This window comes from Musa acuminata, chromosome BXJ2-6, assembly GCF_036884655.1.
Source record: "Musa acuminata AAA Group cultivar baxijiao chromosome BXJ2-6, Cavendish_Baxijiao_AAA, whole genome shotgun sequence".
Lineage (NCBI taxonomy): Eukaryota > Viridiplantae > Streptophyta > Magnoliopsida > Zingiberales > Musaceae > Musa > Musa acuminata.
Window position 1 is genome coordinate 23,987,430 of NC_088343.1, and position 22,731 is coordinate 24,010,160.

The window sequence follows — 22,731 nt, forward strand, 5'->3', positions numbered from 1 at the left end:
TTTCTCGAGTGATTGAAATTGTTAGTCAAATGAAATCTTATGGTGAACATCTTTCTGATCATATAATTGTTGCAAAAGTTTTGAGAAGTTTAACTCCGAAATTTGATCATGTTGTTACCGCAATTGAGGAGTCAAAAGATTTATCTACCTATTCATTTGATGAACTAATGGGTTCCTTGTAAGCACATGAAGTAAGTTTGAACAGGTCACTTAAAAAAAGTGAAGAAAAAGCATTTTAGATTAAGGGGGAGTCTTCTACTTCAAAAGAAGATAAAAAATCAGTAGGAAGAGGACGTGGCATAGGAGGATTTTGTAGTAGAGGAAATGGAAGAGGAAGAGGACACTTTGATGGGTATGATGAACAAGGGCAATCAAATTATGATAAAAAAAATTACAAGAGTGGAATTCAATGTCACCGCTATAAAAAGTTTGGTCACATAAAGATTGTTAGAAAAGAGAAAAGCAAGCAAGCTTGGAGGAAAATGAAGAAAATAGTAAATTGTTTATGACTCATTCACAAGTTCATGATATCTCAAATGATATTTGGTTTCTAGATAATGGATGTTCTATCATATGTCAGGCATAAAATCAATATTTAGAGATATTGATGAAACTCACAAGTTGAAAGTTAGACTTGGAGATAGCAAGCAAATCCAAGTGGAAGGGAAAGGAACAATCAAAGTAATCAAGGGAAGGTAAAATACCTTGATAATGTTTTCTTTGTTCCTACTTTATCATATAACTTGTTGAGTATTGGACAATTGACAGATGATGGATATTCAGTAATATTTGATGATGGTTCATGCACTATTAAAGATAAAAAATCTGGTTTGATTATAGTAAATGTTTGCATGACGCAAAACAAGATGTTTCCACTTGATATGTCAAATATTGAGAGGCATGCGCTTGCCGCAACTCAAAAGAATGAGTCTAGTTTATGACATTTAAGATATGGATACCTTGACATTAAAGGTTTAAGGTTGTTAAGTAAAAAAGGAATGATTTTCGGATTGCCCAAGATTAATACACTTGATGTATGTGAAGGATGTATTTATGACAAACAAAGTAAAAAATAATTTCCTATTAGAAAAGCATGAAGAGCATCTAATTGTTTTGAATTAATTCATGCTGACTTATGTGGACCTATGAATACAAAATCATTTGATGGAAGTCAATATTTTTTATTGTTTACTGATGATTATAGTCGTGGGTATATTTTTTGAAATTAAAATATGAAACATTTGATAATTTTTGAAAATTCAAGGCACTTGTAGAAAAACAAAGTGGTAGATATATAAAAACACTTCGGATAGAGGTGGTGAATTTTTATCTAATGAGTTTAATTCTTTTTGTGAAGAAAATGATATTCACAGAGAATTGACAACACCATATACACCGGAGCAAAATGGTATAGCTGAACGTAAGAATCGGACTGTCGTTGAAATGACAAGAAGTTTGCTTAAAGGAAAACATCTTCCAAATCAGTTTTGGGCAGAAGTAGTTGCAACAGCAGTTTATTTGTTGAATATTTCACCAACAAAGGCTGTTATGAATCGAACTCCTTTTGAGGCTTGATATGGTATGAAATAAGTGTTAGACATCTAAGAATTTTTTGTTGTATTGCTTATGCTTTGGTGAATTCACAAAATCATCACAAGCTTGATGAAAAATCTGAAAAATGTATCTTAATTGGTTATATAACCCTATTAGTGGTAAAGTTATTATTAACAGAAATGCTATGCTTGATGAAAGGGCAAGTTGGAATTGGGAGACTAATAAATATGGAACACAAATGCAGATTCTAGCAGAACTAGACACTCTGCAGAACCAAGTGACAGATCCTGCTCCAACAAGTTCATCGTCAACCTCACGCAATAGCAGTTCAAATTCTGATTCCTCAGATGAAACCCTTCCAAGAAATTTCAGATCACTGATAGAAATTTATAACTCAACATTTGCTTTGTTTATTTCAGATCCAACAACTTTTGAGGAAGCAGTTAAAAAAGAGGAATGGAGAAAAATAATGAAGGAGGAAATCAAGTCAATTGAGAAGAATGAAACTTGAGAGCTAATGGATCTACCGAAAGAAAAGAAAGCGATTGGGTTAAAATGGGTGTTCAAAACAAAATTTAAATGCAAATTATTTGATTTTACTTATAGTGATCGAAAGAGTACTTCAAGTAAGTGGAGCCATAACAATGAATATGGAACGGATGAACAAGTTACGGATATCCTTACCAAATCACTTCCAGTTCGAAAGCATGTTTATTTTATGTCATAAATTGGTGTATGCAACTATGAATCAAGGGGGAGTGTTGAGATTTGATTCATAGTTATCTATCTAGATAGTTATCATGATCTAGTTGTCACTAGGTCCTATAAATATGACCGTAGTTCATGAAGCAAGGGACATATAGAGTGTGTGCATCTTGTAAGTGTTCTTATCAATCCTCCAGTTTTTAAATACTATATCAGTTTTCGATTCTTTTTACTCGTATCGTAGTATTCTGTTTTTTCCTTGCTCCTTCGTCCCTTCCTCATAAGTGAATATTAGCATAGACCAATTCGATTATTTCAACCAACTCACTAGTCTGATTTTTTTCATTATTCATATAATCATATGATCCTATATTATGATTGGAAGCTTCTCACTGATCCTAAATGGTAGTGCAATTTGACAAGAGAGTCAACTTTACATGGACTAAATAGAATTCCGAATTCCTATTGAATTTTTCTGGGTTGTGGGTGGATCAGTGGTAACATGTTAAATTTGAAAGGTAGAGATTTTTGACAAGGACATATGTTCTAACACAAGAGGCTGAATCACTCATCGGTAACATCACGGGCGATTTGGTTTGTTTGCGACCTTACGATAGGGCGATGACATCGCACCTGAAAAGTTTTCGGGTTATCTTTTCCACGAGTTCAATTAGCACCGGTGCAAATTAGACTCACGGAGATGAGAAACCCTGTGAACCCTAGGAATCCATCACCGGCATAATCGGGTGATTTTGAGGGGGGCGGTGGAGAGTGGAGGGTGGAGAGTGGGAAGAAAATGGAATTCCTTGATAATTCTTTTATTGGGAATTGGGGATCATAGTTGCGTACTTTGTCCAAATTATTTCTGCAATCACTCAGCTTTTTTGCTTCAATTACAAAGTGAGAACCTTAAAGTTGGCACACTTGGTCTTTTGCAGGAACTATGTAGGCATTCTATGGCGAGGGTTTCCGCTCACCAATAGCTTCATAACTTGTCCAAATCATTTCTGCAATCACTCAGCTTTTTTGCTTCAATTACAAAGTGAGAACCTTAAGAAGTCAATTAATTTCCACTTTTTCTCGACTCTTTTGCAGGAACTATGTAGGCGTCTCCTTAAAGTTGGCACACTTGGTCTTTTAATTGCGTAGGAGTTCTTTCTTTATCTGTATAGTTTGATCACAGCGTACAAACTTTTTCTCTCCCTATATTTATTCGTCATGAATCCATCTCAATGTGATCAAAGTCATTATTAGAGTAGAGATCTTCTCATGTGTATGCTCCTTACCTGTAGCCATCAAATTATTATTTGGCTTTTGGAAATACACAACTAATTGATTTCTAGTAAAGGAAATGTTTCTGTGCCCGACCATTGTGTTTTGTACAAGTTTGGCTGACTGAGAAAATATCTTTGTTCGCTGCTCTATGGTGTTAGAGTTACTGAAATCTCTATCACCTATTCCGATACAATAAAGAGGTCATACTAATCTTAGTCTCAGACAACTAACTAGCTATTATGAAAACTCGGACATATTTTGTCAATCACATGCACTATCTAATTTATGGCTAAACCCTGTCACTGAGAATAAACAGCAAGCTATGGAGTTTTGTGCTGTTGAGTTTATGATATTTTATCTTTATCTATATTTATTAGCACCTGTAATCCAAACTGAATTCCCTAGCCTTACAGGTTTTTGGTGGAGATATCCAAATCATAATAGATGATATTTTGTCCTTCTGTCATTTTTGCTGATACCAAATCACCATATCAATATCTTCATCTCTCCTACACTACTTGTTTTATTCTTTTTCCAGATACATCTTATTTGTCTGGCACTGTGATTCACGAAGCACAAATGATTTATCATCTATTGAATTTTTCTCTCATTTGAGAGTGATTTGGTCACACATTTCAGATGTTACAATATTAGTTAACCCACTAGATTTGTCAGCTGTGTCTCCATTGCTTTCCGGTTCCTGTTGAATGGTACCACTAAAATGTCAAAGATTCTACTTTTGGAATTCTTTGACTACATATTTTAAATTATATCTTCATGTCCGCATGTTACAGGAGCTGCACTTCAAGTATTTCTAATCCCTATGGTTCCAAATTTCAAGAACAAAATATTCTTGCTATGAAGAGAAAGTCTGCTTCTTACAAATTAATTATCAGGCTATGTTCATCATAAATTGTTTATTTCAAAAATATTTTGGGTTTAACTTCAGATATCATGCCTATCTAAAAGTTTCTTTTGCACATTCTTGAGATATGTGGAAGAGGCGATGGCGAGATGGCGAAGAAGGCTGGGGAACCTGAGAACGTTCGTGGGGAACGCGACGAGCGGCCTCCGAGGCGGAGTCAACCTAGCCTCGTGGGTGGTGGCGGGCACCTTGACAGACTTCCTCTTGGTGGTGGCGGGCCTATCTAAAAGTTTCTTTTGCACATTCTTGCATTTGAATGGCAACCCACAGATCTCTATTTTCCTTTGCTAGAATCAACCTCTATGAGTTAATCATCATCACATATACACTTTTGTTCCAGAGGCAGCATGTCGATCTTCAGGATCCTGCAGCAGTGGTAACATTGCCAGGTTGGTCGTAGGTGACTACATCATATTAGTATACACTCCTAATTCAGATGACTTGATGCTCCAAGGCTCTAGAATTATACACCGAATACTCTATGGATAATCTGACCTAACCTGAAGCTTTACTTTTTTTTTTTTTTTTTTTTTTCAATGTTGATAATGCTTTCATGTCACCATAATAGGACCTCCATATAGAAATTGGTTTTCCAAAATAAGTTGATTTCGGTGAGCAGAAGCTTGATTTCCTTCCACTGATTCTGCTTGCATTTATTTATATGTCAACCCCATAATAGTATGATTATATATATATATATATACAAATTTACATGCTTATCTGAGTGGTCCTGGTTCTTTCCAATTAATGAAGTTATCAATTGATCTTTTCTGAGGATGTCTGGTTTTCACAGATATTAGAAGACAACTAAGATGTAACAATGTCAAAATTCACAAGTGCCTCCCAGGAACAATAATCTTAAAATGATTGCATCTTTGATCCATGTCCTTTAACTAATATTTATTTGCCTTGAAAACATTTTTCGTTTTTTTGCTTTTTGTACCAGTCCAACACAGCAATTAAAACGTGGGTATGGGTTTAGGACATTTTGTTATAAGCTTTTGTTTATTTTATTATGGCATCTTAGCTTTTCTAATGCATGGTATCCTGTCTAAAGCATCTATATCTGTTTTGCAAGTTATATGGCCATGCCGTATGGGCATGAATGTGTCGGTCTAATTGCTTCTTTAATCAAGTTTTTACTCTTCTTGTGCTTCAGATCCTCACCGCTATGTTGAAAGAAGGAAACCCTCAGGAAACTGGTCTGATATATGACAAGAGAAAGAAGGAAACCACGAAATCTGACAACTGATTCATCCGTAGACTTGCTTATATCTAGTTAGAGAGTATATGCTCCTGTTTGACGACAATTAGATCTGATAGCTTCTTTAAGAAGACATTCTGGAGACTGCTTCTTGCTTAGCTTAAAGTTAGTTATTTTGTGGTAAGCGGCACAAAAATTGTTGCACAAGTATCTCCAAATAGATTCATAAAATATATGTTGTTGTGTCAAGAAATAAAGGGAAACTTGTTGGTAGTCATTAAACACCCCTCTCGGTGTTCTTCCCTTTTCATGTGTGCATTTCTGCTCGTGAGGCATCTCGATTTCTATCTCATGCTCTGTGGATCTCTGTTGATGGATGTGTCTCCTCCGTTGATGGAGATGTTTATATGCCTGTCAAATCCTAGAACATCTTTTCCGGAAAAGAAAACATACCAAATACAGTCACAGGCCAACCCTTCTTTTGTACTCATTTGTGCAAATTGTCCCTACTCATCTGCTGCTACATGTGGTGCAGAGCCCCACATTGGATAAAACCCGTGAAGTTTCTGCTTACATCTGCTGCTATGAGTTTAGCCTCTTGCTCTACTGATTGCTATTTTGATTGGTGTTCATCCAAAAGGATGCAGGATTTCCACAACATGATTACTTTTAAACTGATTCTAAAGCTGCCAAGTTGGTGAAACTGGTTATTTCCATCGTCTTTCTTTTCGTAACAGTTGGCCTTACTAAATACATAGCCCAAGTGCATAGCTGGGGTCATGGTTGGGGAGGGGGGCCTTCAGTTCTGGGGATTGCATTACATCTCGTGATCATCTTGTTATCCATCTGTTTCTTCCACAGTAGCACCAGTGATGATTGTGAAAACCATTCAGACCTAATAACATATGTTCATTCAGATGTGGTTTCTCCTCCTTTTTCGAGTGTGGTTAACTGGTAGAACAAACAAGTATCCAAATCCAGCGTGTGCTAATAACATATGTTCTTTCTCCTTTTTTTTTTTTTTTTTTTTTTCCGAGTGTGGTTAACTGTGGAACAAACCCAAGTATCCAAATCCCAGACATTGTATCATTGCCTATCATCAGGGATCAAACCAATGACGACCATCACTTTCCACCGGCGAGGTGGGTGAAGACAGCATGGGATAAGCGATAAGCTCGAAACCTACCTATCCTTCCACCTCACACATCACGATTCAGCTCCTCCCCTGGTTTTCAAGATCAGACTCAGACTCATGGAAGCAGGTTTTCTTGTAGGCGGTCTCCTCAATCTCATCAAGGTGGGGTGACCTTATCACGATCGGATTTCATGATCACCCCCCCCCGTGGTGGGTGCTTGCCGACCCAGTCCACCCCTGCCAGCCGCAGCGTCCGCCGAATCGGCTCGCGCCAGGTAGCCGGGATCCCCGATTTTTCTATTTAAAGAGAAATGAAGGCCAACTCACGTCTCCTTCCACATAACTGTTTGTCTGGGCACGAGAAAGAGTTCCACCAGCCCCACACATCAGCTCATGTGCTATCATTTCGAGCTCGTAAACAAAGCTCAGATCGGGTTTGCTTAAGCAATGATCAAAAAGCATCGGGTTAAAGTTGTGGAGATGTGGGATGGTGTGGTTGGATCGAGGAGCAGGACATTGCGCGGGCGATTGGCACGCACGCAACGCACATGGATTCCGACAAAAGACAAAGCGCCGCTCGCCGAGTATTATTTATTATAAGAAGCCAATCTGCTCCCGCGCTTTCGGTCCATGAGATCATTAGTCGTTTATGTGGGGTGCTGGAGCTGCGTCAACCTGCGTCGCGACGCCGATCGCAGTAGAGAGTCGAAGAGCAGCAACATGACGGCGTCGGGTAATTTCGTCGAACAGGTGGTTTGGTTTGCCGAAGAAGTCAAGCTCAGAATTAACTTGGTGTGAAGATGGATGGATATATCAACTGGGAGTTGGGCTAACTCAGTAGCAGCTGTGCACGGTGGTTGTCAGAGTGAATAGTTGATGTGACACACAGGGGTTGGAATGGCCATCTCTTCAAGTTAAAAGTCTCCACTTACTTGGCGTGTTCGAGTTCTTCGATCTGTCCTACTGCAGTTAGTTCTTCGACAAGAAAATCTTGTAGTCCTAACAACAATGTGATGTTGTTCAAAATGGAACAAATGTGGTTCAAAATGATTGTCAAAATAAAGATTTTTTCGATGCAAATAGAGATGGCATCAGAAGGAATCTTTATGTTCAAATTAGAATATATGTTTGAACTTGAGACTCGGATGAAGTGCGAAATGAGTCTATCGAAGAGATATGCCCCATCAAATCATTCTCTAATATTAAAAATTAGATTATATAAATTGAGGATTAGTATTAAGTGAGAAACCTTTTTTTTTCTTTTTTTAATTAGAAGATTGTCTATCACTTGCACAATAATACTATATTAACTAGACTAGAAATCTCTCATTTTATATGCATACAATAATACATTAAGTACAATTCTGAAGCTAAAACCAAATCTAGCAACGAGAGCATCTGAAACCAGACAAAATAGTTCCATCCACAAGCGTACATCGACATTATATCCAAGTACTACTGTGCTTACTTATATTTCACAGAGTCTATTGTGTGATTGAAGAAACCTAAGATAGAGCATGCATCTTCTCTGACCTCATCTGTTTGTTTATGTTTGATCTATTAGATGACCATATATACCCCATCCATATTAAAATACATATTACGATTAATTCTAGTCAGTTGATAACGATATTTATAATTTAAATTTAATATTAATATATCCTTCAAAAATATTTATTATAAAAAAATAAAAAATATTTATTATATTTAAGATAACCCGTGTTATAAAAATCGAAGTTATAGAGGTCTACCATTGATCGACAATAAACATAAAAGAGACCATGGGTTCTATAAAAATTTAGGTGCCCATGAACCCTAAAATTAAGAAATATATCAAAATAGACAAAAAAAAATTAAAAATAAAACTAAGTTGCAATTTGTTGAATATCCCAAGCGGGCATACTTCCATATGACAGTTTTATTTTTTAAATGCTTTAACATAAAAATATTAAAAAAATATGAAAGAACAAATAATTGATCAGAAAATAAGGTATTTATTTATTTTAATTTTTAATATAATTATAATTAATAATAGTTAATTTAAATATATTATATGAACCGAAGTTTTATATTTACACACATAAATTTCAAAATTTTGACAGCGATACACATAAATACATGTAATATTAATACACATATATATTTATAGGGGTAAATCTGGTAATTTAGCATATAAAGCACCATGGTGAATGAACTGGCTCCAGGCTGGAGATGGTGGGGCCACAGACCGGGGCCCCGGTCTCAGCCAATTAATGGGCACCCCCAAGGTGGAGGTTCTGCCGTTGGCACGCAGACGCAGGCGACACACTGCAACAGATAAGGTTGACCAAGTTCCAATGCCCGACCGACCTCCACGTGTCGGACAGCTGTATCGCCTGGGAGCGCCACCCTTAGACCCGCTGACTGCACGTGCCCCGTCCATCTTGACCCCGCAGTTGTCTCCCGGTCATCTTCTTCCTCCTCGGCGAGTTCACCTTCCTCAGTGATGCAAGTTTCATAGACAAGGAAAAGAAGGACCAACTTCTTTTGTGGGTTTGATTTCTTCTGCACGTAGTGCTGCTGCTGCATGTAAGTGGGCAAAGTTACAAGGTTAAATCTGTTTCTTTCATGCAGATATCACAAGGGAGGCCGCTCTGAGTTCATACGCTTATCTGCTGTGGGTCAAAGGCACTAATAGTCTCAACCACTACATGGTCCCAAGCTTGAGAATTCCATTTTGGAGTCTGCATGAGTCGGTACTTCTCTTCCTCTCAATGACGCAGCAGATGGGGCTATATTTCCCTGATATTGCAGGGGGCCAAAGTAGCCAGCATGATTGGTCAAAAGGGGCAGATGAAGCCAGACAAACCCAACCCAAATCTATATGGGAAGCCAAACCGTAAAAGAACAATGACCTTGTTCCACCCTGGGATTATTGCACCTTCAACCTTCAATCTGTTCTTTTGACTTGACATCGGTGGATACAGGTACTGGCTAACCTATATAATTATACTGTATGCATGCTTTTACAGGCACTAGAGAAGTTATGGCTAAGTCCATATAATACACAGTTACTATGTGAGTAAACTCTCTCTCTCTCTCTCTCTCTCTCTCTCTTTATACTGTATGCGTGCTTTTACAGGCACTATTGAAGTTATGGCTAAGTCCATATAATAGATAGTTACTATGTGAGAAAACTCTCTCTCTCTCTCTCTGTTTCTCTCTCTCTCTCTCTAATTGTACTGTATGCATGCTTTTACAGGCACTATAGAAGTTATGGCTAAGTCCCTGTAATAGATAGTTACTATGTGAGAAAACTCTCTCTCTCTCTCTCTCTCTTATGGCTAAGTCCATATAATAGACAGTTACTATGTGAGTAAACTCTCTCTCTCTCTCTCTCTCTCTTCGAAGCCATTTCATCTGCTTTCCAGACATTTTGTGCACAACCCCACCATCTTTTCCTTCTCTCAGAACCCAACTTCCTCCATCCAAAACTCAGCTCTGAGACCACCTTTCTGTCTGAGGAGGAGGACAGTAACGCAAATCCAGCATCATGCGTTCTGCTGCAAAGAATTCTTCGTGGCTTATGTTTGTTCTTGAAGGATCGGAGAAAGGAGCCGCTGGCTCTTGAGTGATTTCCTGGCTTTGCTGGACTAGATCTACCTCGATGTATTGATTTTTCCGCTGGAGATGAGATCTGTCTTGTGGGAAAAAGAGATCGTTTGTTATATAGCTCGGTCAGTGGTGCAATTAAGAGAGAAGGCCTCTGCTGATGGTCCTGGAGATTAAACTCATCTCGGTTAATTCTCGACTCTTTTGAAGTACGAATCTGAGTTGTTTTTTGTTTCTGAATATTACTGTAAGCGATTTAATCGGTGTAAAGCGCACTGAAACACCCTGGAGTCTATCCAAGAAGGAAGAAGAAGAAGAAGAAAAATCTCATCTTTGGAGTTGGTTTGAGGGAGAAAAGGTTAAAGCTTTGAATTCAAAAGCAAGAGAAGAGAATCTTTGAGAGCGAGGTGAAGAAGTGCGGAGAAGAGAAGCTGGCAAACAAGTGGTGGGAGAGAGTAGATGTGTCAGCGATGGCCGGGATGGAATCCGGAAGTGCAAGCGGCGGCGATGGAAGTTCTTCGCGCTACCTCCACCACCTCCTTCGCCAGCCGCAGCCGTCGACCCAAATCCCGCCGCAGGAATCCGAGCCCTCCACGGAGGAAAGCCCCAAGCTTTCCTCCGACCGTGGCGGCAGCGATCATCCGTCTGACTCCTCCCCGGCGGGCACTTCCGGGGGCCCTGTCCGCCGCCCCCGCGGCCGTCCCCCGGGCTCCAAGAACAAACCGAAGCCCCCGATCATAGTCACGCGCGACAGCCCCAACGCCCTCCGCTCCCACGTGATCGAGGTCGCCAGCGGGGCGGACGTCTTCGAGTGCGTATCCGAGTACTCTCGGCGACGGGGGCGGGGGGTCTCCGTCCTCAGCGGCACCGGCGCGGTAACCAACGTGGCCCTCCGCCAGCCCGGGGCGTCGCCGCCGGGGAGCATGGTGGCCACGCTCAGGGGCCGGTTCGAGATTCTGTCGCTGACGGGGACCGTCCTCCCGCCGCCGGCGCCTCCTGGCGCCAGCGGGTTGTCGGTGTTCTTGGCCGGAGGCCAGGGGCAGGTGATGGGAGGCAGCGTGGCGGGGCCGCTGGTGGCGACGGGTCCGGTGATGCTGATGGTGGCGTCCTTCGCCAATGCGGTATACGAGCGGCTGCCACTGGAAGGCGAGGAGGAGGAAGCAGCTGCCGCGCAGAGCCAGCAGCCGGCAGTGTCGCAGTCTTCGGGCGTTTCCGGAGGCGGCGGAGGCGGCGGAGACGGCGGTAGTGCTAGCGGCGCCGGCGGTGTTCCCTTCTATAACTTGAGTGGTAACATGGGGAGTTACCAGTTCCCAAGCGATGCTTTTGGATGGGGTGGTGGTGGGATTAGGCCACCTTTCTAATCCTTCATAGCTGAGACTTCATTGTTCTGCCGATTCATATCCATCGCTGTCAGAGAAAGAAGATTGACTCTTCTTGTTGATCTATGTTTGGCTGGAGAAATGGAAATGCTAAAAAGATGAAGTCATTGCATCTCTTCTGCTGTCTCAAAAATAGATGAGATCTTGAGACACAGAAATATCAAACTATCAGATGCATGATGGCAATGGAGAAGAAGAAGATAATATCACAGAGAAGTTGAAGACAATGAGAAGGCACAGAGGTTTCCAAGGTGAGTGGATTTGAAATCCATGCCTGCATGCTATTTCCAGTCTCAGGACTCGTTATCTTGTCTCTCTTGTTTTCACATCTTGTCTCTTCCTTCGTCCAATGTTATGAGATATGCAGCAACTGTATTCTGATATTGAGTTGCAGAGATTTCCTGTCTTCCATAACACAATGACTCCAATGTGTACCATAAGTGCATCAGCATTGCATTCTCAAGTACCGATTCAGTGGTGTTTACATCATGCGACCATGGAAGTCTTGAAGAAGAGGCTCAGCTCCCAAGCACTGGACCACGCTTTACATGCATGTGGACTTCCTTTTGTGCTCTCTTGATTTGCCAGTTAGCTAGTACACACTAAGCAGACAGATGTTAAACCCTGGACTATTTCCAGTTACTGGTCAATGCGATAGGAGAGACCAGAGAGGGCCTTGATGAAGAGAGAGAGAGAGAGAGAGAGAGATGGTGATGCAGTGTTGTCGTTGTGCATGAAAGACAAACTCCATCGAAATGTTGATTGCAGGCTGACAGATACCCATCATCTGCTTTCATCTTTACCATCACTTAAAAAACATATGGTATTCTTTTTGGTAGTCTCAAGGATGAGTAGGTCTTGAAATTGACTAAAGACAAACACCATAGTTACCTTGACATACTACCTATTTACATGTGGTAACTCCTGTTTACGAAGTGTACTTCCATCATAGTTCTTATTGGTTCCATGAACTCGAAGGAAAAATATGGTATATGCTCCACTGTGGTCGTGTTTTCTTCATTGTGGAGCTGTCTGCTGACACAGTTGCATTAAAGAGTCATAGGCTTTCCTGGCCGAACAATTACTCCTCTAAGTTCATGTGATAACTCTTCATGTACACCTCTTGTTTGCTAGCGTCCGCCATGCATGCATGGGGACACACACACACACACACACACTCTCTCTCTCTCTCTCGTGGATTTTCTAGTTTGAGAGGCTTTTGCACCTACAAGTGTTTGCTTTGAGATCTTCCTGCTCATTGTTGTCGACAACTTATTACCTTTATGTACGTTATAATCTAACATCAATTTAGCTGTTTCCTAATGCTCTTGAGATTATTGATCACCCAATCAGAACTTTTCTGATGGTATTAGAACGGATGGCAGATTGTGGGCACTTAAATGTTAATTGCATATAAGAGGGGCTATTAAAGTTCAGTCTGTATACATTGAGCTCTTTTCTCGACATCCTCTGCTACCCATGAAAACTATCTTTTGATTGGGTGTTTAAGCTCCTGAGATCGAATCTAGGTGTTCTTCTAGAAGAACAAGCCAGATTATCTGCAAGCCAATAGGCTATAGAATATAAAAAGGGTCCATGCCTTGTATGGAGAACACTAGCTTTCTGAGACCTAAAGTTAAAAAATGCTGCATTGAGAACAGATCCAAACTTGAAATATCAAATACTAGTTTTTAAACAAAATTCTGAACAATTAATTGTTCATAATCAATGGACTATGATACTGACGTTGTGTAGTTTGGTATAGGGCTGACAAAATGAGCAACAAGAACTGGTTTGCATCAGGAACGTGCCATTAATGCATGCTAGCAAATTTGAATTCATACTGTGTGAATGACATAATGCCTATTTTGATACCAGAAAAGAAAATAATATTTATACTACTATAGAACAAGGGCTTTCTGGAAACAATCGTCTTTTCTACTTGTTTGGAAACAAATGGTTGAAATTTTCTACCATATAATGGTTAAAAGTATTTTGGTAGTAGAGATAATGGAATCAAGAAAGAAATATCTATTTTGCATGTAAAGGACTTCTACGTTGCTTCCCTGACTATATACCTCTATCCTCTTCTCCAGCGGACAAATATTAACCGTTGTGGAAAGACGTCCAACTCTGTTGTTAGACTCGATGTTATATATTTGAAGTAGATTGATCTTAGTTTCTCATCATACAATCTTTCTATCTATCGTGAAGCTCCCTTTATCCTTAGTTGGGACAGACAAAATGTAGAACTAGTATTAACAGTTCATCCCCGAGAAAAAGGACTCAACCTGCTAGAATCACCAACTTACATTGTGATTGATAGTGTGGGAATTATTCATAACACAAAGAATAAAAAACTTGACTGAAATATTAAAATCTCTCCAAAAATATAATTGCCACTCATTTAAAATCAGACCAAGGGCTAAAAGAATGTCATTGTGGTTGTATGATTTATCATCAACATCATGCTAATTAATCACAGAAGGAAGTGTTGGGAAAAAACATGTTAAAGCGGAATAATTCTTTTCCCTCTTTGTATATCAAAATGGGTTCCTCATCAAAATACCAACTTGATATAGGTGTGGTTCTTTGTTGTAAGCAAATATCAACTACAACATAAACAATAAAGCAAATAATCAATCAGATAAACAGTATCTTTGTTGTGAGCTATTGTTTTCGGTCTTCAATTTGTAAACCCACTCATTCTTTAGCTTTTCTTCTCGTTAGGCAATTTTACCAAGTCATAGGTGTGGTTCTCAAGCAAGGATCTCATCTCTTCTTGCATGGCTTTAACTAACTCATTCTTATTCTTATGTAGAATAGCTTCTTGGTAAGTTTCTGGCTCTTCCGCGTCAGTAAGCATAACATACTCATGTAGAGGATATCTGGTAGATGGTTGTCGCTCTCTAGTGGATCTTCTCAATGGAATCTCAATTGGTGGTGGAGGTGCCTGTTCAGTTGGCTCAGCATCATCAACTGTAGGTGTATCATCACTGGTATTTTCATCATAATCTTCTTATTCATCTCCCCCATGATCATCATGAACTACAAGTGAAGGAACTAGACCCAAACTCTAAGGAATATAAATAGAGATTTCTGGCTTCTCAATATTATCACCATCATCAAACAATTGGTCTTCAAGAAACACAACATCTCTGCTTCTAATAATCTTCTTATTCACTGGATCCCATAATCTGTACCCAAACTCTTCATGGTCATATCCCAAGAAGATATGGTTTACTATCAAGCTTGGACTTCTCATCTTTGGGAATATGAACAAATGCTTTACACCCAAAGACTCTTAAGTGATTATAAGATATATCTTTTCCTCTCCATAGTCTCTCTAGAACATCATCTTTCAGAGGAACTGATGGAGAAAGATTTATCAGATCAACTGTAGTTCTCATAGCCTCCCCCCAAAATGACTTTGGTAACTTGGCGTGGGAAAGCATACACCTAATCCTTTCTTTAATGGTTCTATTCATCCTTTCTGCCATACCGTTCTGTTAAGGAGTTTTAGGAACTATTTTCTCAAGCCCGATACCATGGAACCTGCAATAATTCTCAAAAGAACCCCTGTACTCGTCACCATTATCTGATCGAATACACTTTAGTTTTCTGCCAATTTCTCTTTCAACACTGACATGAAACTCCTTGAAAACATCGAGTACCTGGTCTTTAGATTTCAAAGCAAAAGCCCACACTTTTCTAGAATGGTCATCAATAAAAGTAACAAAATAAAGAGCACCTCCAAGAGTTTTAGTTTGCATAGTACAGACATCAGCATGAACTAAATCAATAACATCTAATCTTCTAGATGATGGATATGTATGAAATGCAACTCTATGTGTTTTTCCAGCTAAGCAATGATCACAAGATTTAAGAGATGTACCTTGCAACTTTGGTAAGAACTGCTTTCTAGCAAGAGTTTGAAGTCCTTTCTCGTTGATATGTCCAAGCCTCTTATGCCAAAGATTTATACTTTCACCTTTTTGAATTGCATTAATCTCTCCTTTGTGTAGCTTAGCTTCCATGACATAAAAAGAGTTAAGTTTCTTTCCTCTTGCTACAATCAGAGAACCTTTAGTAAGTTTCCATTTGCTTTCACCAAAATAGTGTGCAAAGCCCTCATCATCAAGTCTACTTGTAGATATCAAGTTAAGACGAATATCTGGAACATGCCTTACATCTTTGAGTATCAATTTGCTCCCAATACTAGTCTCCAAGCAAATATCTCCAGTACCCACAATCTTAGATGTACCACTATTTCCCATTCTGACATTACCAAAATCACCAACAGTGTAAGATCTAAAAAAATCACCATGAGAAGTAACATAAAATGAAGCACCAGAGTCAATTACCTAGTTACTGTCTTGAGCTACAAGACTAACACAACCGTCATCACAAACAATAATGATATTACTTTCAGCAGCAACTGTATTAGTCTCTTTCTTATTTTTCTTCATTTCATTCTGTTCTCGCTTCTAAAACCTGCACTCTTATGTGACCTGACCTTTTACAGTGAAAACATTTGATATCTCTTCTAGACTTAGATCTTCCTCTATATTCATGTGGGTTTCTGCTATAACTTCTTCCACGCCATTCTTGTTTTTTAGTAACAAATGCACTAGAAGAAGATTCACCCTATTCTTTCCTTCTGACATCTTCATTTAGCAAACTGTCTTTAACCATATCTATAGTTAAAGTTCCCTCTAGCGTGGAGTTACAAATAGTCACCACATACGTTTCCCAACTTTCTGGTAAAGAGTTGAGAAGTAGTAATCCTTGCATCTCATCATCTATTTTCATTTTCATAGCAACCAACTTGTTTGCAAGACTCTGAAATAGGCTTATGTGCTCAACAATGTTACCATCATCTTTATACTTCAAATTTACAAGCCTTTTGAGGAGAGAAATTCTAATATATGCTTATGCAAATTTATATCCATCAATCTTCTAATATAGGCAATAGCTTTTCTATGTTGAATTTCCCATTCTTCATCGTCCATAGTAGAAGGTTTATCTTTAACTTTGATGGGCTTATACAAATCTTTACAATAAAGCAAATCTTCCATCTTTGATGAGCTTATACAAATCTTTACAATAAAGCAAATCTTCCATCAGACGCCTCCAAGTGGAATAATTTGATGAGTTCAATTTAATCATGCTATCTGACTGCTCTATTTCAATCACACAAGAAAAACTAGCACCAAACAACCTGTTGCTCTAATACCACTTGTTGGGAAAAAACCTGTTAAAGCGGAATAATTTTTTTCCCTCTTTGTATCGAAATGGGTTTCTCATCAAAATACCAACTTGATATCCAAATAAAAATATCAACCAGCATAGCATAAACAATAAAACAAATAATCAATCACATAGTGAGACCAAATCTTTTAACGTGGAAAACCTAATGTGGGAAAAATCACGGGACCGTAGTCCACTTCAAACTTTCACTATCAATAATAATGATAACAGGTTTATAGTAAGTCTTCTCTAGAGTATCAGAATAACATCAAGATCATGATCTCCTAAAAAGAATTCTTTCTCACAACGTGAGTATAACAGGAAAGTACCTTAAAGAGGGTAAATTGTAGATCAACACCGTTAAGATTGTAGAGTTTGCTGCAAGGATTCTCCACATAAAATTTGGGCCGAAACGGACAACGTTTGGCCACCGATCGTCAAACAAAAAAACTTAGAAACCTAATTTTTCTCCACATTATTATTCTTTCTCACGCTGCACCCTCTCTAATTTTTTCTTTTCTCTCTTGATTTGGGCTTATGACTAAATTGTTCAAGCTCGGGCTGGACCCAACAGGAAGTTACTTTGATTATATAATCTAAGTGATTACAAATCCTTTTCCATTGCACACTAGTAAAGAATAATGGAACTACCCACACTTTTGTTATATGGGTCAGATAACAATTCCACTAACCTTGGACATGGGTTGACTTGGATTTGACCTGGCCCAACACAGCGCAATTCAACACAGTAATCAGCGTGTTAAATATGTCACTTTTGGACTAATTTGTTTTGAGTTTGATAGTACGTCAAATCATATCACAATTGAGTTGATTAAGTTATGGGTAAAATCTTATTGAGAAAAGATTGATTGTATAATTCTTCATATGGTTTACAAACCGTGTTGAGCGAATTAAGTATATAGTGTAATAAGTCCAATGAACAACTACTCAACAAAACGTCGGTGCCTCGAAAAGAGAAGGCTCGAGTGTTATTATAATATCTCGTTTCTCAAACTCCCTAATTGATGTGAAATTAGTGTTGTACTATCTTATTTTCTTATATATGAACAGTTTTAAGATAATATATATATATTTTTAATCGTTATTATTAAATAATTTATTTAATAATAATGTAATCATTCTCATTAAGTTCATAATCAATTTCATCATTCATTGTGGTTTAAATATTTTGATTTTTCATTCTAAATGAACAATTATTATTAAATATTTAATATCATTAAAATTCTTCATTATGGTTTAAATGTTATAAATTTGAATTATTTCTTCACCGTTAAAAGTTAGTGATAATAAATATTCTTATAAGAGAACATCTATATAAACGAGGATTTTGGTCCCTGGGCTCAACATCTCTTTGAAGTCAAAAGGATTTCCTACACCATCTACAGCGAGAGTTCTGAGCCAAGAAGTGCCAAAGTTCAAGAAGAAATTATCAAAGAGAAATCGTTGCTGAAATTCGTGACAATAATGGTTGGAGGTATACTATTTCATTTCTGCATTAGTTTTATTACGTTTCTATTATAATGATTTAGAAACACATTTTGGTATAAAATTTTTTTAACATTTGATATCAAAGCCCTTTGACCTCTGTCTTGATATGAAAAAGTTTTTATTTTTATACCATGAATATGACTTTATTTTGGTTTTTTTTTGAAACTTTTTGATATATTTCATGTTAAAAATCATGAGAATAAAACTTTTAAATACATGAAGTTAGTAAAATGCTTATGCATATTTGGTTATATTGACTTATGCTTATGAGTCCATTTTATATGTCTAAAATATCTAATAGTTCATATAATCTTAATTAATTAGAAATTAGTCATAATATTTTTAATTAATTTAAATTATATATAAAGTTAAAGTAAGGATCACATAAGTAATTAGACATTATATTGTGACTAATTATATTTAATATAATAATTATTATCCTACATAATCTTTTATTATATTCAATATAATTAATCAGGATAAAATATCAGATTATTTTCATAATTTACCTATAGGGATTATGAATTGGAATATAATTTTATAGTTTTATCATAAAGACTATTTGAATATATTTGAATTAAGAATTTAGCCCACAAGCAATTTTTATGTCATGAGATTCATATTTTTTTGACGTATTTCACATTGGTAAAATATGCAATTTAAACTATTAAGTTTCAAATTTTAACATAAGCATGTTTGATTTTATGTAGTTTCTCAAACTATTGATTTCTCTGATATTCAATGTGACATTCTCGAACTTAGGGGTGATAACTATAAAATATGGAAAGAGAGGGTTCTCTTCTATTTAGGATGGATGGATATTGATTATGCTATTAGAAAAGACGAACCACGTATAATCACTAATACCAGCACTCCAATTGAGATCACGTTATATGAGCGATGGGAGCGATCTAATCGGCTCAGCATGATGTTTATCAAAACTAAGATAACTGCTGGCATACATGGTTCTGTTGACCAACATGAAAAAGTCCGAGACTTGCTATAAGCTATCAATGAGCAATTCATCACTTCGGAAAAGGCATTAGCAAGTACCATAATAATGAAATTTTCATCCCTTAGACTCACCAACATAAATGGTGTGCGTGAGCATATAATGCAAATATGAGATATTGCGGCTCAACTTAAGAAACTCGAGGTTAATATGTTTGAATCTTTCCTAGTGTACTATATTTTGAACATCCTTCCACATCAATACAGGTCTTTTAAGATTTCATACAATACACATAAAAATAAATAATTAATCAATGAATTATTGACCATGTGTGTTCAAGAAGAAGAGAGGCTAGTGATGAAACTAGGTGAGAGTGCATTAGTGGTAACCACTCGCGGAAAAAATAAAATTGATAAAAATCAAGCCAATTAGAATGCTCATCAGTAGCGAAAAGGTAAAATACCACCCCAAGCTGATATCAAGAAAGAAGCAAAGTGTTTCTTTTGTAAAAGGAAGGGACACATGAAGATGGAATGTACAAAATTCTAACAATAGCTTGAAAAAAAAAGGTAAACCAACCTTGTTTGTATGCTATGAATCTAATATGGTTAATGTTAATATTAACATATGGTGGATTGACTCTGGATCAACAATCCATATTGCAAATTCTTTGTAGGGCATGCAAAACCTAAGGAAGCCAATGGGAAGTGAGCAAAGCATCTTATCAGGAAATAAGATGGGCTCACATGTGGAGGCAATTGGAACATGTATTTTAACTTTAAGTAGTGGTTTTGTTTTAAAATTATAAAGGACCTTTTATGTACCAAGTTTCTCACAAAACTTAATTTTTGTTTCTAAACACGTACTAGGTATTCCTTTAATTTTAAAGACCCATCATTTCGTTTATTATATAAATCTGATTGTGTTGGGAAAGGTATTTTGTCTGATTATCTTTATCATATTTTATTACAAAATGATGATACTCAAAGTTCAATGCATTTTCACGCTAGCACTAAAAGGTGTAATATTAATGAGGAGACCTCTATATTATGACATCGGAGATTAGGACATATCTCCATAGAGAGAATTAAGAGATTAGTTAATGATGGGGTACTTAGTACTCTTGATTTTACTAATTTTAAGACTTGCGTGGACTGTATTAAAGAAAAACAGACCAATAAGTCCAAAAGGGGTGCCAATAGAAGCTCAGACATATTAGAGATCATACATACTGATATATGTTGTTTAGACATGGACACACATGGTGAGAAATACTTCATCTCCTTTATAGATGATTACTTATGATATATGTATATCTATTTGCTTCATAACAAAAATGAAGCATTAAATGATTTCAAAGTTTTTAAGGCTGAAGTTGAGAACTAATGTAGTAAGCAAATTAAAATTATGAGATCAGAGGTGGAGAATATTATGGTAGCTATACTGAAAATGGACAAGCACCTAGTCCTTTTGCTAAGTTTCTTTAAGAACATGGGATTGTTGCCTAATACACTATGCCTGGTTCTCCAAACCAGAATGGTGTTGCAGAAAGAAGAAACCGAATTAGACATGGTGCAGAGTATGCTTAGCAACTCCAATCTCTATAAGTTCTTGTGGATTGAAGCACTAAAAATGGCTGTGTATATATTAAACTGAGTTCCAACTAAGGCTATCCAAAAGACACCATTTGAATTATAGAAAGGTTGAAAATCGAGTTTGCGACATATGCGCATTTAGGGATGTCCGTTTAAGATCAGGATATATAATCCACAAGAGAAGAAATTGGACTCGAGGACTATTAGTGGGTATTTAATTGCATATGTCGAAAAGTCCAAAGGTTATAGGTTCTATTGTCTATATCACACAACTAGGATTGTGGAATCAAGAAATGCTAAATTTCTTGAGAATGACATGATTAGTGGGAGCGATCATTTCAGGAACATAGTTTCTGCACATGATCATATAGAATCTCAACTTTCTACATCAAATGATAGATTGATTATAGTTCATAGCACTCCTCAAGGATAAACTGGTGTTGAACAACCAATCATTGAAATTCCGCATGTTGCTGACAAAATTCTAATAGATCAAGTAGTTCAGGAATTACAACAAGCTTCTGAACAACTAGTTGAACTACAAGTTCCTCAGAGAAACATTGGTATAATATTAAGAAGATCTACTAGAAATAAAAGATCAGCAATTCCTAGTGATTATATTGTATATCTATAAGAATCTGACTATAATATTGGAGCAAAAAATGATCCAGAAACCTTTTCACAAGCCATTAGTTGTAATGAATCAAATTTGTGGCATGATGCCATAAAAGAAGAGATGAATTCTATGATGAGCAATGAAGTTTGGGATATTGTAAAGTTACCTAATGAAGCAAAGGCTATTGGTTGCAAATGAGTCTTTAAAACTAAGAAAGATTTGTTAGGCAATATTGAGAGATACAAGGTAAGACTTGTTGCAAAGGGATTTACTCAAAAAGAGGGAATCGATTATGCAGAGACGTTTTTTCCTATATCTAAGAAAGATTCTCTTTGTATCATTTAGGCATTAGTTGCTCATTTTGACCTTGAGTTACAACAAATGGATGTGAAAATAATATTTCTTAATGGAGATCTAGAGGAAGAAGTTTATATAAAACAACATGAAGGTTCCTCCTCTAGTGTTGGTGAACACTTGGTGTTGGGAAATTTTGGGGGCGGCATCGCATGCGCAGCGGAAGAACAAGAAAACAAAATCCTCGATTCCCAAAGAGATGTTCATCGTCGTGTGAAGATTGGTGCGTAAAATCCGCGAAACTGAAAAACTGCATATAGAGTAGATTGTGTTACCTAGGAAGATCGTATATCCCTATTTCCTTGTAGATCTTTTGGAGAGGGTGAAGGAGGTCAAGCGTCCTCCTCTTTAACGGTGATCCACACAGTAGGGCTGCGATGACGCTCCTCAAAACTCCAAGCCTGCTCTGAGGTGGAGAAGGGAAGGAGAATAGGAGAGGCAAGCAAAGGCTCTAGCCTATAAGGCTATGAATCCCTCATATTTATAGAGGTTTCTTGTCAAACCCTAATGGATCCTCCCCTAGTGGGTATTGGATCTGCATCCAATAACCCAAGCTTTTTTAGATTAGTGGATCTCTATCCAATAATCTCTCATGGGCTCTTATTAGATATCGTCCATGGGATCCAATAATTCAGGGGCTTATTGGATATCCAATAAGATAAGGGCTCCGTTGGATATCTCATATTC

The 22,731-nt window shown here is 37.5% G+C and overlaps 1 protein-coding gene across 1 annotated transcript; it reads left to right on the forward strand.

Moving 5' to 3' along the window:
- Positions 1-10,181: 10,181 nt before the first annotated feature.
- LOC103973855 (AT-hook motif nuclear-localized protein 27) lies at positions 10,182-12,231 on the forward strand. The gene has a single exon (XM_009388521.3). The coding sequence runs from the start codon at positions 10,860-10,862 to the stop codon at positions 11,748-11,750; it is 891 nt and encodes a 296-aa protein (XP_009386796.2). The 5' UTR covers positions 10,182-10,859; the 3' UTR covers positions 11,751-12,231.
- Positions 12,232-22,731: the final 10,500 nt, after the last annotated feature.

Excerpts from the sequence above, each read along its gene's own strand:
- LOC103973855 (XM_009388521.3), top strand. The coding sequence starts at position 10,860 with ATGGCCGGGATGGAATCCGGAAGTGCAAGCGGCGGCGATGGAAGTTCT.